This window comes from Osmia lignaria, chromosome 7 (genome assembly GCF_051020975.1).
Source record: "Osmia lignaria lignaria isolate PbOS001 chromosome 7, iyOsmLign1, whole genome shotgun sequence".
Taxonomy (NCBI): domain Eukaryota; kingdom Metazoa; phylum Arthropoda; class Insecta; order Hymenoptera; family Megachilidae; genus Osmia; species Osmia lignaria.
This window is the reverse complement of record NC_135038.1, coordinates 6,893,615-6,908,652: the sequence shown is the minus strand read 5'-3', so window position 1 is coordinate 6,908,652 and position 15,038 is coordinate 6,893,615. Positions and strand designations below refer to the sequence as shown.

The following is a 15,038-nucleotide window of genomic DNA, read 5'->3' as shown; positions in this document are numbered from 1 at the left end:
GGGGGTAGCAGCAAGAAATGGAACGAGGAAACGAAGGGCCAGCAGGGAAAATATGCGACGGAGAAAAGCCAAAGGAGGCAAAGGGAACGATATCTATCCCTTATTTTTTTTCACCGACTGCATATTCGCAAACCTTTTATTTATTCTCCACGGAATTCTGAAATTTATATTTATCTCGATACACTCGGTTTTCTTTTATTCACCAGCGTTCAAAATGTTATTTGAAAACTATAGTCAATTTAATTGCTTGAATTTGTGTTTTAAAATATGATATAGGTTTTGTTAAAATACTTAATAATTGCTACAGTAGAAAAGCACATATGTGGTCAGACATATTAAAACTTTGATTAATAATTTGATCGATTAATTTTCAAATTAAAGCTTTAAAATTGGTAATGTGTACTAACGCTATTCAAAGTTTACTTTATTTTTACTTTCATTAATTATTCGTGGAATGGATCACCAGTCACCATGATCGCAGACAACGTGTTAATACAGTGGGTGGCGGGTGTAATTCAATATGCAAATCGTTAAAGTTCTTTATTTTCATACACAAACCGTACAGTAATGCAATGCGGTCAAACAAGCTGAAAATAAGTTGGCATTTCAAGACTCAACTAAAGTACAAGATCATTAAATCCTATGCTTCTAATATTAGATTGTTTGAATGTCCCTAAGCAAAAGATTCGTGCAGTGAACAATGAAAACCATACAATGCTTCTTACATTTAATTGTGCAAATACCCATTATTTTTGCTTCCTTTTTTCAATACGATTGATTATTATCTCAGCACAAAATACCAAGAAAGAAAGTAAACATCCGCAGCCTCCTATACGAATCAGACTAGACACTAACGATGATTCCGTCTGCTCATCAATATTAATAAAGTGCGTTTTCCTTAATGAAAATTGACCCCAATAATCCGCGTACCATTTTCCAAAAATGCCTGAGGCTTGTAAACGGATCAGAATTTCGTTAATTCGCTTAGTGTATGGTAAATTCTTACGCACATAGTAACCAACCGGTGGTTTAGCGTAACAGAGATTCTTACAGATGGTCATGACGTTTTCACCTCTACGTAAGAACGAATAAATATTTTTCTCGGCAAATTTGGAATTCAAGAAACAAGTAACATTTTTATATTTCGCTAAATAGTCACAGCAATCATGTATAGTATTTTTGACCAAAGCTTTCTTCTTTAGGGCTGTTAAATACGGATCATTATTATCAAAAGTTGAATTGTATAACGATGTACGGATAATAGGAATCAATCCAGAATTATCCAACTCTTTAAAATCCTTATAAACTATTTGAGATGATCCGTGAAGACGGCTAGTAGTCAGATCACTGTATAAATTAGTGGAATAAATAGATGACAGAAGAATGAGACCAAGAAATATAGTCTTCTCGATTAGTCTTTTTGGTTTCATAGACACAGATGTTGCAATCAATAGGCCAAAGATTTCCAATGGTCGCCAGGATTTCTGATCAAATTTTAGGATAATTGATATCCTCCAAACAATTAAAGTTACAATGAAACTAATGGCTATACTAATAACAGCTCTCGTTATAAGTGTTTCATACTGATAAACAATTGGTACCACTGGACACCAAGTTTCAAAGAAGAGGGGCAAAGTATATCCAACATCGTTTGATATATAGTTCTCATCCTTGAAAAAAGGTAGTGATATCATCATTATGTCAATGTCGTACTTTCTTCTAAATTCACCCAAGCCTGTTTGCGGCAATTCATAGAATAATAGGTTTGGAGTGAAGTTTAGAGTTTGAGTGATTGCGTCCCATGTTTTTGCGTCAGCACCTCCAATCGTTATATTTTGTGTACTTCCTTGATAATATGTCTTCGGTATTAAAGTAGATGCTTTTTGACGCACATATGCTTTCACTGGATAGCCGTAGAGATTCTTTAGTTTATTAGGAAACCATTCTACACTTGATGTGTACCGTTGTCGATCATATATTTTTGAAAATGGGTTGTACTGATGAATCATTATAACAGTTTGATCTTCTTTGAATTTTGGTACCTCTAAGATCATCACATCCAAAATATGGTTCTTCCACATTTGCTCCAAAAATGATAGAAAATTGCAATTTTCTTCTTCTAATACAGTCACCAACAAAACTTTTGGAGTATTGTTATTTGAAGTAATTGTGTCAGTAATATTTTTTGATTCTTGCAAATTTGGACAATTATTAGAGAAGTAAATAAATAGCAGTAGAGTCTCATGAGATGTATAAATAGACGGTAATTTTGCAGGAATTGAATTATTTAAAAAAATGTATGTAGTTGGTAGAATTTCAGCTACTGTCTTGTATATCCCATCAATTACTTCAGATTTGTTTTTGTAAGGATCGTGAACAAGCAGATGCACATCTGAGAACTTTGTTGTATTAAGGAGTTGTTGAATTGGTTGATTAATGGTCGTTAAATATTCCGAATAACGCATTTGATGTATCGCCAAAAGGAACAGTGGCAACATGGTAACAGTTTTCATCGAATAATTTTCTTGAACAGTTTGATGATTCTGAAACAACATACGTTAAATAAATCAATGAATGGTATACAAAATGCTGGCCAAAAATATGGGCTATCTTATGACAAAAGTTATGCAAGACAATTTACTTTCATTATTTTTATTGCATTAAGTTCAGAATTGATGGATACAGCCTGAGAAGTTTGCGAAAACTTTTCTTTGCGGAACACTAAATAACGTCGTATTTTTATTAATTCAAATGGTCCCATATTTTTCACCACAATCGAAGAACTATAACATTAATTATAATTTCACCTTCAATTCACAAAAACTAAATATGTCGAGCTTGCACAGAACAAAAGTGCAAGCTGAATACTTGCATACAACTGAATGCAATTACTTTATACTTTTAATTTTCTCCTATGAGGCAATCGTGTAATGCATACAAATGATATCAGACCTATAGAACAATTTGAAATGTGTTGCTTTTTTAAACAGGTAAAAGCACTTTACTTTATTCATTAATTAAAAAGGTGTACATTACATTTGTTTTCCTATTTCTGTATAAATTTTTCGTTTTGTTTTCTTCGGCGCATTATATTTTATTCGATTAAAATTTACTCAGCACGTGTGGCAATGTTATTAATTATTCCAAGTTCCGCGTTACTAAATACATAGCCTGAAATAGCTGAATTATTTATCAGATGAAAGATTAATAAAAGTTAAATATCCAAATGAGTGCTAGCAAAAAACTTATGATAATTTTCAGGAAATCATTATGAAATTTCCTTCCGTTTTACAATATTTAACTGAGAATGCAGTGCAACGAAGAAACATGATTCATTTTTCTCAACGGAAATTGTATCAATAAAGTCGAAGGTTTCTTTCATTAACGAATCGTTCACCTGCAGTATGCAGGCGGCATATTAAATTAAGTCTGACATCTTCCACTTATTGGTAATTTACGCGTTTAATGCAAATTTTACTGATCATTATCTAGAAACCTACAAATGATCCTTGACGATGCATTACACCTATAATTATGATGATTTTATTAATCACGATGATTGCAAGACCTTCGTGTAATTCAATGTGTCACGTCTATTACCGTCTTTATATTTTAACAAATTTTATAAATTGATTTCAAGGTTCATCACGGACACTCATTGAAGTAATCATTAGCTGTTTTTATTTAAATACGAAACATCACATTATACACGAAAGAATACATAATGGTTGATTCTAAATTGAAAATCCAAATTTTTATTTCTTATCACTATTGAACCTGATATGAATAATTTGAAAATAACGTAAAACTATAGTGATTTGTCTTTGAATTATCCATATCAAGTTTTGAAAAATTGAAGGGTTAGAAAATAAAATTTGAGTAATTTTATATGATTAATTAAATTAAATCACCAAACGAATTATAGTTAAAACTTAATATTCAAATCTTTACATTTATTAAGCGTATACAAGTATGTTGACCTTACGACACTTAGAAGATTCGAAAGTATATTTTCAAGCAACGATATAACAACAATTGTGCATTACAATTTGTTGCGAATATCTGATAAATAGGACGGACGTTGTTAGAAAGTTAGATGTCATAAATAATATCACCTCGCACGAATATTATATCTGTGACATATAAACAAATGAAGATGACAAATAAACACAACAATAAATGCATATTACAAATAACGTACACAGCGATAAGATAGGAATAAAAAATATTAAATATATCTATATACCCATTTTTTTTTTGGCGTTTCAAAAAGCACAGCGGAATGTTCCAGCTTTTTTTTTTTATCGACCTACTTTAATTAAATAATTGTACGAATAATTTCATTTATATGTGTGTTGATTAAATTTAATTATGCATTGTTCGCGATTTACGAACGGAACACGTACGTATTCTAATTTCTAACAAAGACTAGAGAAAAGCATGAGAGAAGAATTAGGATAAGATTGGGAAGGAAAGTGGTGACCCCACTTCCGTTCCAACAGACGTTGAGATTGCAACGATTTATGATCGGGTTGAATTTTTGCTTGAAATATTCCCAATCGCAAAGGCCTACGTCACATCCGTCTAACATGACCAGCTTCTCGGCCAAGTAAAACATTACTTTGTTTGGTTGAGTGTTGCCGTCGCATCTGCGAATCAAAATAGAAACCATTTTAACTAACCGCAAATCATTTTGTAAAATCTTCTAAAATAAGACGTCCCCTTACTTGAAACATATACAAAGATGTTCTGATTAAAACAAAGCAATTCTTACTTGTAAAACACAGCGACGAGATTTGCAGCGAAGGGTGAAATAAAGGATGTTCTCCATTGTCGTTTCGCCATATCCTTGTAATTAAAAGCAGTTGGCTTCATTTGATCTTTATTTATGCCCAATGTAGTCAGAAGATTTTGCAAACTGATGATGTCGCTGAAGTAAAATATTCCATTCGGTTCCATCGACTCTTTATCCTGCTCCACTTTCCTATAAAAGTTTGAAATCATTTTTCTTCGATAAAAGAGAGTAATATTTTATCTTCTGTTAAAAAAGTGGCGAAAAATGATAATTCCAGTTGAGAGGATAAGAAAAGAGATTTACCAAAAGTGATTCATCATGTCTTGCAAAAGAGTACATCCTAGCTGAGCATTGATTTCACGTCCATATCCGGCTTTGTAATAGTAGTAGAGATCCTCGCGATATTCCAGTACACGAAGCTCTTCTTTGCTGAAGACCGCGCACCATGGAGAAAGTTTCGTCACTGTCCAAGCCTTTTCGTAACGACACATATTGTACATCGTTAAGATTGACTCTGAAAAATTATGGAAATTGGTCAATTTGATATCTTGATAACTGGCAGTTTGATGACTCAACGCGTTATTACTCTGTTAGCCGATACGTGTTTCTTGAAAATTGATAACTCTTTTATTTAACGCGTTATTATTTTGATAATTAGCACGTTAACAAAGCGTTTCTCTTATATGAAATTTTGAAAAGTGGTAATTTTGTTAATTAGCATGTTCGATGCTACGTTGGTCACTGGTGACTGGTACCACCAATTTAATATTATCAGATAACTAAAAGATAAACAAAGCAAAAAGATATTTTATATAACTATTTATGCAAAGTAATCTTGTGTTGAATAATTTTACTCTTCCTAATTAAAATATTTTATTTACCACTTTTTCATTTTTCGAGATTTTTAAAAATATTTATAATTCCATATATTTCTATCTCTTAATTAAAATTAGAATATCCTACAGTTTAATTTATTGGCTCTAACAGCTCTTCATCTTGGTATTCGAAAGTAGCTTAAATAATTCGAGTACTTTGTAAATACGTGGAACGAAAGGTCATTTCGAAATCCATGAATTTTCATGATATTCAAATACCATCAAATGAAACTTTTGTATTGGAATTAACTCGGATTCGTGAATATATCAAGGGTACCACCATCAATGGGAAAATAGCTTACCTTTGGAAATGTTATACAAAAATCCAAGACGTTGACTAACATTTAACAAGAGATTCTGAAATTCTGGCCCTTCGTCGAATCTGCTCACTTCCTCCATAGAAATACTGCTACTTTCATTGTTCCATATATTACAGCTTTTATAAGGCTAAAATGATTATTATATAAATAACTTTTTTTATATAACACATCCTCGAAGAATACTTACCGTTAGCAGAGTATCATTTATAGGAACTTCTTCTGCATCTACAGCGTTTCTGTTTCCAAACAGCCCCTCTATGAACGACCCCATGCTGTCACGTGCATCGGTTGTTCTAAACTAAACATGGTTAATTCGACTCCATTAAATTTTCATTACTTTTCATTTATTATGGCTTTGATCTCTTTTAAATACCATATAATTTTGCGAAGTTATATTATCGTTGCCCGATTGCAGAAGCTGAGGAAAATTGCTTTGCAATCTTCTTGCTAGCAATCTCATATCTTCGACACCTTGCGGTGTCAAAACTTCCGCTCGTTCGATTACAAGGTACGCATCTGGTTTCCATCTCTTCAGATTTTCTAAATCTCTATTACACATGTGCCCGTCTGCGAAAGAAAAAATGTTGCAAACAATGTAGCAATGATAATTTAAAAATTTTGTATTAGTTATTGATATTCATGTATTTTGAAAATGAATTAAGGATAATTGGTCAGACTTAAAATGTACAAAATTATCGATCATGAATAGTAGAATGTAGGTTGTAGAATATTAGAAAAGTAGAATGATTTGCCAACAACGAGAACGGAGGTGTTCGTTTTTGGTAATATTAGCCGCTCCTGATAAGAGATACGAATGTGTTTCAATTTAGAAAGGTAGGCTTATGCGTGGAATCAATAAATCTTAGGTTAACGGCTGGAAAGGTAGCTATTGATTACCATGTAAAACAACGCGTGGCTAAGATCGATAAGAAAAAGTGTCAATGACCTGAATTAACAGCGAACTAGTTTAGTCGCGTTTCCTTGGAAGAGAATGACGTCTCCTTCGTAAAAGTTCAACGAACGATGAAACTCGAGAATTGCGTGCTTCAATTTCGCTGAAGAAAATAATTCACTTTTTTCGCTTACCGTTTCGTGATTCGTGATTATTAATTATCTGGGTTTGCAGCTCTGTTAATGTCAGCATTTGGCTGATCTCTGCTTGCGATGGACATCGGGTACCATGTGCGGCAAGCATCCAAACTTGTTCCGCACGGCAATCTATAAAATAATTAAATACAGATCAAGAAATATATTTTAAATAATCTTTAATTAAATATATTTCAGAAGAAGTTGAAATGGATAAATTGATTCTGTACGTAGTGAAAAGAAATTTCTTTGAATAACTTGGAGAAATAATATTATTTATTGTATGTATACTTACTAGGCACATCTTGAAATCTGGTTTTACCAGCATGGACAAAATGATAGGCAGTCTTGGTGGCCATGTACAAATATGGGTCGTCCTCGTCGACGAAACAGAAATCAACGTCACGGGCGTAAACGTGACTTACGAGGAAAACCGTGAATAACAGATGTGCGATCATTATTGAAAGTTTTTATCTGCAATGAAAAATGTACATTTGTTAATGAATGAAAATGTGTCACATTGTCTGTTGCATATGTATTAGTTTTCTAAGTCATAAAGGAAGAATGGCAGAGATTAAAATTCCTCTCTAGTATTTTGAAGTTATAGTACTCTTCGTTTCATCAGAGTATTGCAAGCAGTAAACCTACATTTTCCTGTGCTGATGTCACATGTTACTTTACTACCGGCTTCATAAATTGCAACCAACGTGAGGTCGGTCTTATATAATCAGAAGGATAATTTATTTATTTCCCATTTTCCGCGATTAAGTAAAAAAAGGAAAAAAAAAATAGAATGGAATTATCTTTATATCCTTGAGGTTTATATAATGGATAAATTTAAAAACTATTAGCCTTCATCGATAAATCATACTTCAAATTAAGAAAAAAAAATTGCAAAATAGTAAAATTCATAAATTTAGTAATTTTAATTAAGAAGAGTTTCATTTACAAAATTATTAATTTATACCTTCAGATATTCAACTCGAGTTTCCTGATTTACCATTCAAAAATGAGATGATTTACGAACTGTAGATACACGTGCATCAAGGTTAAGGATAAATGAGAAACATGCACACGAATGTGAAAGTTAAAATGTGTTCGTGTATTACTGGAACAAGCAGGTACATTGCATAATTTCCGAGCAACAAGCAGGTTCAGCTGAAGTTCCAGTTTTCATTACGTGATTATTAATGTTGCAAACAGTTTCGTAGCGTGACCTCTGCTTTCTTCTTATCTAAAGGATTCACTACCAAACTCGTGCCTCAAGTTACTAATCGCTTTTGTCAGATATTAATTTTCACATAATTCTGCTGTTAAAGCAAACAATAGGAAAGTTTGTAATTCTAGTCACTTAAAAAAGAAAAGTACCATTTTAACTAATTAAATTTGAAAACTAATTAAGTAAATTCCACGGGAACCACAAATTTAACATAATCGAATAATTGAAAATTTTTAATAAAATTAGTATTATATTAACTTTGCAAGATAGCAAATTCAAATGATTACATTTTGAATAATTTCAATTATAACGTGTTGTATTACCTAAAATGTTAATTGATAGTATTTTTAATATTTTTAATACACTACATGGCAATTTTCATTGCAACACTCAAAATGTTAAACTGTGCTGAGTTAGCAATAAACGACAAAGACGACAATTTTCTGCACACTATAATGCACAAATACAGAATTTTCTAAAAAAAGATATGCAAGGATTCATGAAGAACCTATGAAGGCGGAATGCTGTTAAAAGAGCAATTCAAGAATGAGTAAGGTTGACGATAGCGTAATTGCTGGCGGCTCGATTAGCAAAGCCTTCTTTCAGTCTAATAAGTCTACTTGGCCTACTTATTGTTAATGTCTTGTGTCCGTAAGTGGCGAGTGTCGCGTAAGCCTGGTACCAATCTGATTCAACAAAGTCTTAAAAATTTTATCTTCTTCAATAATAAACGTCGAATCAGAGATCAGTGTCTTCCTCTCGAAGAATAAATGGCTACTTTAGAAAATAATATATCATTTTTCTCTCATCATGTTGAGGGTCGTAGTGATTTAGAAAATTGAAAGTAATAATCAAGCTAACTCGAAATATTGTCGAATAGAAGGACAAATCTTTTACAGTCCCATTATATTATTTCATAAAGTAGCTGTTCAAATTAATCCCAAGTTAACGATTGATATTATTTATCGATCGATATTACTGCTTTCCTTTGTTCCATCGAAACCCGAACCGAAGAAGAACAAAACAGTTTACTCTCACACAGTGGACGATAATTTGTACTTGATAATTGAGAACAAAAGTAGGACGTCCACGTCACGCTCAGGTGGTCTTCTACTACTACCAGTTCAACGATTTAATTATTCACGGACGAGTTTATTTATTCAAATGAAATTCCGCCTCGATGTGTAAGCGGCATTCCATCCAAAGTTGTATGATAATAAATTTCGTTGCTCGGGTTAACATGGTATCGCACCCATGACCTGTCGCAAACATACTCCATAAAACTTTCCTTGTATCAGGAACGTAACAAAGTTAAATTTCGAACGGATCAACAGCGAAAGCGATATACAGCGGGCCGGAAATTATATCATTTGCATGAAATAGAAAGGATCGTCGTGGTATTACCGTAATCTTGAAAGCCGGTGTTTAAACTTCACGCCCTGCTTAGGAGGATTAAATCGAGCACAGACCGTTAGAAACAACTAGAAAGAAAAAGTACGAACGACAATGGGAACTTTTCACTTTTCTTCCTCAATCTCTAATTTGAAATAAATCAGTTCGATACTTTCTAAACACTTAAAACACAAAATCAATTTCTTAGTTAAATTAATGATCGTTCCTTGTTCATTATATTGATTTTTAAATTAAAAATTTCACGAATATCGATATAAATTTGGCTCTGTTTTGAATTTGTATCGGCAATGAATTCGCGGGTTCGAGGAACCGATCTCCGAAGCGGAGTTTCGAAGAGTCAACTGTTGGCGATTCGATCACGAAACACTGGCACCGTGTATCACCGTTGCAAATATTAAGTGGACTGTGAAAAAGGATGGTGAAACTCGCGTATTCCTGTTTTGTATGCCGATCGCGACCACCTTTCGAGGCGGCAGCTCGTGTGCCACTGCCGTAAGGTCGTCGAGCTTCGTTGCATCCAGCGTATATACTGTGTAAAAGTCGGTATAGTTTCAACGATAGTTCGCCACCTGAATAGGGGATTACCTACGGTTTGTAGATTTTGATCCTGGCGTATGGCACACGCCAGTGTTTCGTGCGTTCTAGAAAATCATAAAGGTTCGTTACTTTGAGCAAGCGCGATCGATAATGAGTTAGGAGAACGAGAACCCCTAAGTTACGGGAAAATTCAGCCATTGCAATAGTCCTTACTCACGCTTGAATCAATCTTTTTATGGCAAATCTTCTTTTGGGAAAAATTTTGCAGTCATCTTGGTCATTTGCTAACTCAGCAAAATTGAATACCACGGGGACCATTGGTAATGGTGCCATAAATTGAGATAAAAATAATTTTAAATTCCATTATGGAAAATATTTAGGAGGAGGTTTAAATTAAAAAATTGAAACAATTGCAATAATAATTTTTTGATTTATGTTAATTTTCTGCTGTCATTAGTGATCCTCAAACGTTAATTTTCAAATTTCAATTTGAAGTTTGAATTTCACAATTATTTTTCTTTTAATATATTATTGCTTAATGTGGGTAGAATAAGTTTCAGTAATAAGAGATGACCTGCAGATGAAATTTCAAATTGAACTTTCCTCGATGCGATTGCGGTTGTTGAAATGATACTAACGTGTTATTACGTCACATTAATATTACAGCAAGATTGCTCATGTTTGTTGCATAATAAAATCCATAGGTGTTAAATTATTACCCATTGTGGTATTTAAGTATACATCGCTGTGACTACCATTTGTCACGGTAGTTCAAATGGCACCGACATAAAATCGTCAAGCTTCGTTGCTTCCTACCTGTACGTTCTGTACGTTTAGTACTCTGTTCAAACCATACAATAGTGGATAAAATGTTGGAATATGTAACGAGAAATATTTAGAATGGTTCTTTGATTGGTATAATAAGGAACAATGTGAATTTCCATTTTCAAAATTTAATTATGTACTCGTATAACACGAATAACGCATGAATAATTTTAAATAAATTAAAACAAAAAAATTTCACATATTTTGTTGTTCGAGTGTTAAAGTTAAATGAGATAAGGAACATTACATTTTGTACAATAAATTTTAGATGAATTTGTCACGCAAATTTGAATATTAATTATAAAGATTATTGTTGAGTTTTAATGGTATGATTATGAGCACATAATGTTCGTTGATATGAGAGTAACGTAAGGTCGTTCAGCTTCGTTGCCTTGACGATGCACACACAGCATATGAGATTGTAATTTCTTCCACACAATCCCCGACAAAAGTACACCTGATATTCTTGGTAATCACTTAAACTACTCTCGTTATTATCTTACTACAGTTTCTTGATGATGTAATATCGTTTAATCAATTAGACAAATTCGATTAATGCTCGGATGATCGGTACACCTTACAAGTAGCCTTATTTATTACAAAAATCTGTATTGCAGTTGAACGCACTTGACCCTATCTTCTTTTTCAAGTATTCCCAATCGCAAACACCCATTTCACAGCCTTCGTAGTTTAGAGGTTCTTCGTTTAAGTATAATCTTACTTTGTTCGAGGAATCGCACCTAGAAATAAAACAAAATGAAATTATATAACAATAGGATTATTTTTAGGCAATTTTTATAACTAAAAATTAATGAACCAAGTAATTAAAAGTCTTAATTATAAACGTACTTGTAAAAAACAGCAGCAAGATTCGCAGCAAATGGTATCAGTTGAGAAGTATTCCATCTTCTATTTCCCATGTCTTCGAAATTCGAAGCTTTTAGCGGTATTGAATCTTCAGCAATTTTCATTGATGTGAGAAGTAATTGTAATGCTGAACTATGACTGAAGTAAAAAACTCCTAATGGTTCGCTAGAATCTCCGTTCTCCAGTTTGCTAAAATATTTATGGCATTAATCCTTCTGCTGCTAACGAAAGGGTTAAATTTAAAGAAACTTACGAAAAACGATTGAACATGTCTCGCAACGGCGGACATCCAATTCTGCTGTTCATTTCTCGACCATAACCAGAGTGATAATAATAATGAAGATCATTTTCATACTGAAATACTTTCAATTCATCTTGTGCAAAAACAGCGCACCAAGGTGATACTTTATCTACTTGCCAAGCTTTCTCATATCTGCATGCAGTATACATGTCCATAATATCATCTAAATCAAATCATTTAATTAATAATTAATATTTCTCTCTTTTCACAAAGAAAATTTGTCGATTTTCAAATAACATATCGTACCTAAAGTGAGATTATCTTGAAAACCCAGTCGTTTACTAACGTCATTGATTATTTTATCGTATTTTGGGCTATTTACAAATGCATCTACTTCAGCATTGATAGAAGAATTGTTTTTTCCTGCTTTCCAAGCCTTACAAGTCTTATAAACCTGAAAATGAAATAAATTTTTATGAAAAATGTCCTAAGCATCTTAAATAATTAGCAAACCTTAAATTTTTAAATGAACAGAGATTAATTTTTATTTTTATAATATCACTCACTACTTTATCAAGACTAGTTGAGTAATAAGATTTAAATTACACATAATTAATAGTCAGGATCAAAATAATAACGTAAGACTTAAATTTATGAATAGATCGGTCGCGTCATTAATAATTAATATCTTAATGTCTTACACATCCGTTTGTATTATGGCAATGAACGTGTTAGAGGAATTTTTATGAACCTTTAATAAAGTGTCTGAAGAAATTGGCACCACTTCCTTGTTGTCGATGGTTACATTACCAAAGAGACCTTCGACGAAGCGGTCCATGCTAAGTATAGTCCGCTGAGTGTCCGTTGATCTGAACTATGTAAAAATGGGAAGCAAATCAGACGTAACGAACGTTAAGTGGCAATTTAAGCACTCGTATGTTGTATGTGTTTCGAGAACGTACTTTATACTTCTTCGTTAAAGCATCAGCTGAATCAGGCTGTAAGAGTTGAGGAAAGTAATCTCTGAATCGCGTACCAAGTGATCTTAAATCTTGTTCACCTTGCTCTGTCAGGTAGTTCGTGGGATTTTTCAAATTTTCAGCCAGTGACCATGCTTTTAGATTCTTCAAATCTTTTTCGCATAAATAAACACCTGAAATAAATTTTAAAATTATATTTAAAAGAATTAAAAAAAAAAAATGTTTGCTATAAAATATACTCACTTCCGTATTTCTCGTGATTTTCAATAATTTTTTCATTTAATTTCGGCAAATTACGTTTCATACTCTTCATCTCCTTCGAACTTGGATTACGAGTTCCGTGTCTAATTAACATCCATATTTGTACAGGTTCGCAATCTGCGATAATAAAAAAAATAGAAAATAAAAAGGTGTGTCTTCAGAATACATTTATTAACGATTGATCGAGTAAGTATAATTACTTGACACGGTAGTGTTTTTAATTAACCCATGCGTGAATTCATAAGCCGATTTTGTACCGAAGAGTAAATAGGGATGTTCGTCATCGGAGTAACAGTAATTGGCATTGTCGTCGCATGAAACTAATTGATTCTTCAGACAGACCAGAGCAATTAATATCGTAAAGATTTTCACATCCATCATTTCTGTAATTAAAAATGAAATAAGGAGCGTATTAGTAATTGAATATAATTTATGACTTAACACTATGATGTCTAATGCATTCATAACAGCCCATTAATTATTAAAGCAATAAAGAGATTATTCAAATTGTAATTTTTTATGAAATCAAATTTTTTTTAAATATTTCGAAGAATTTTCAAACTCAAATTTCCTAAAAAACAAAGCCAGATATGAAAAATTTTATTTTATAAAAAGTAATCAAAATAAGTCATTTTGTATATTCAGTAACAATATTTTTAACAATTCTACAATTAAAACTTTAAAAATTACAGGGTTCATGAATCAGAGGCAAGCAATGATGTACAAACATTTAAATGTAAATATTTAAAATGAAAAGAACGACATGAAAAATATTTGTATAAAAATGAAAATTATGTATGTTACTGGTGTTAATACATACTTACGTGAAGGGGTTCCAATGAATGCTCAGGAAGTGATTGTTCACCTGCCGTGATCGACAGATAAAGAAATGTTATTACTTATACCGGTTCTGCTCTTTTATAGGAATAGGATGCGTCATATCAGTAGCCTCCGGCTTTCGTGTTTAATAAAATGCGATTAAGCTATTCGAATGTATCTTGAAATCTCTAATGAGTAAAAATAAATATTCACATTTACTACAAATAGTGTGATGAAAAACCACACGGTAGATTTAGAAAGTTAAAATAAAGTAAAAATCAGTATAAAACGTGTATTGCTTGAAAAAATTAAAATCAAATCAGGATCTTTTTATTTAAACACTCATGATGATCTTATATCCTTTCAAATAATTACAACCACATAGGTACATGATTATAGAATCCATGAAAAAATGCAACCTATCTTCATATATAAATCTATTAAATTCTGTAAAAAGATAATTAACGTAACAATTTTTATTGTTTAAACATTGTTACGTATCTTGCTACTTCTGATAAGCAGCACGCGATTCAAACGTGATGGTAAGGAATATAATCAGAATTCGATATACGTCAATGAAATCTACAATATTAGCACAAGATGTAAGAATAGATAAATCATTAAAGGGCAGCTCTTAAATGAAGACTTTAAGATTTTGCTTAGCACTTGAGAGGACCAAGAAATTATAATACACGTAAAAAACAATTTATCATTTTTATTAATTAGTGCAAATAATCAGTTTGAACAAACATTCTTATTATTTTTCAACAGTTATCAATCTTTCTGATAAATATCCAATA

The 15,038-nt window shown here is 32.3% G+C and overlaps 3 protein-coding genes and 1 long non-coding RNA gene across 7 annotated transcripts in view; 1 reads left to right on the top strand and 3 right to left on the bottom strand.

Annotated features, from left to right (window-relative positions):
* The window catches only part of LOC143305467 (uncharacterized), an 83,197-nt gene that overhangs the window by 21,729 nt on the left and 46,430 nt on the right, over positions 1 to 15,038 (top strand). The gene's annotated exons all lie outside the window — the stretch shown is intronic.
* LOC117604409 (uncharacterized) lies at positions 612 to 2,590 on the bottom strand. The gene has a single exon (XM_034324424.2). It carries the CDS (start codon positions 2,553 to 2,555, stop codon positions 747 to 749), a length of 1,809 nt encoding a protein of 602 aa, XP_034180315.2. The 5' UTR covers positions 2,556 to 2,590; the 3' UTR covers positions 612 to 746.
* On the bottom strand, positions 3,939 to 10,213 carry LOC117604410 (multiple inositol polyphosphate phosphatase 1). Of its 3 annotated transcripts, none has more exons than XM_034324426.2 (9): positions 8,925 to 9,560; positions 7,372 to 7,550; positions 7,077 to 7,208; positions 6,364 to 6,557; positions 6,178 to 6,288; positions 5,973 to 6,117; positions 5,099 to 5,309; positions 4,775 to 4,984; positions 3,939 to 4,649 (listed from the first exon to the last, which is right to left on the bottom strand). In XM_034324426.2, the coding sequence occupies exons 2-9, from the start codon at positions 7,532 to 7,534 to the stop codon at positions 4,412 to 4,414; spliced, it is 1,404 nt and encodes a 467-aa protein (XP_034180317.1). In that variant the 5' UTR covers positions 7,535 to 7,550; positions 8,925 to 9,560; the 3' UTR covers positions 3,939 to 4,411. The 3 variants fall into 3 exon arrangements, with proteins under 3 accessions (XP_034180317.1, XP_076545126.1, XP_034180316.1); XM_076689011.1 differs by lacking the exon at positions 8,925 to 9,560 and adding an exon at positions 8,044 to 8,419; XM_034324425.2 differs by lacking the exon at positions 8,925 to 9,560 and adding an exon at positions 9,700 to 10,213 and having other exon boundaries at positions 3,943 to 4,649.
* LOC117604411 (multiple inositol polyphosphate phosphatase 1) lies at positions 11,239 to 14,353 on the bottom strand. 2 transcript variants are annotated; one of them, XM_034324429.2, is made up of 9 exons: positions 14,244 to 14,344; positions 13,620 to 13,802; positions 13,402 to 13,536; positions 13,141 to 13,331; positions 12,930 to 13,052; positions 12,485 to 12,632; positions 12,191 to 12,401; positions 11,920 to 12,126; positions 11,239 to 11,810 (listed from the first exon to the last, which is right to left on the bottom strand). In XM_034324429.2, exons 2-9 carry the CDS (start codon positions 13,798 to 13,800, stop codon positions 11,660 to 11,662), a joined length of 1,347 nt encoding a protein of 448 aa, XP_034180320.2. In that variant the 5' UTR covers positions 13,801 to 13,802; positions 14,244 to 14,344; the 3' UTR covers positions 11,239 to 11,659. The 2 variants fall into 2 exon arrangements, with proteins under 2 accessions (XP_034180320.2, XP_034180318.2); XM_034324427.2 differs by having other exon boundaries at positions 11,240 to 11,810; positions 14,240 to 14,353.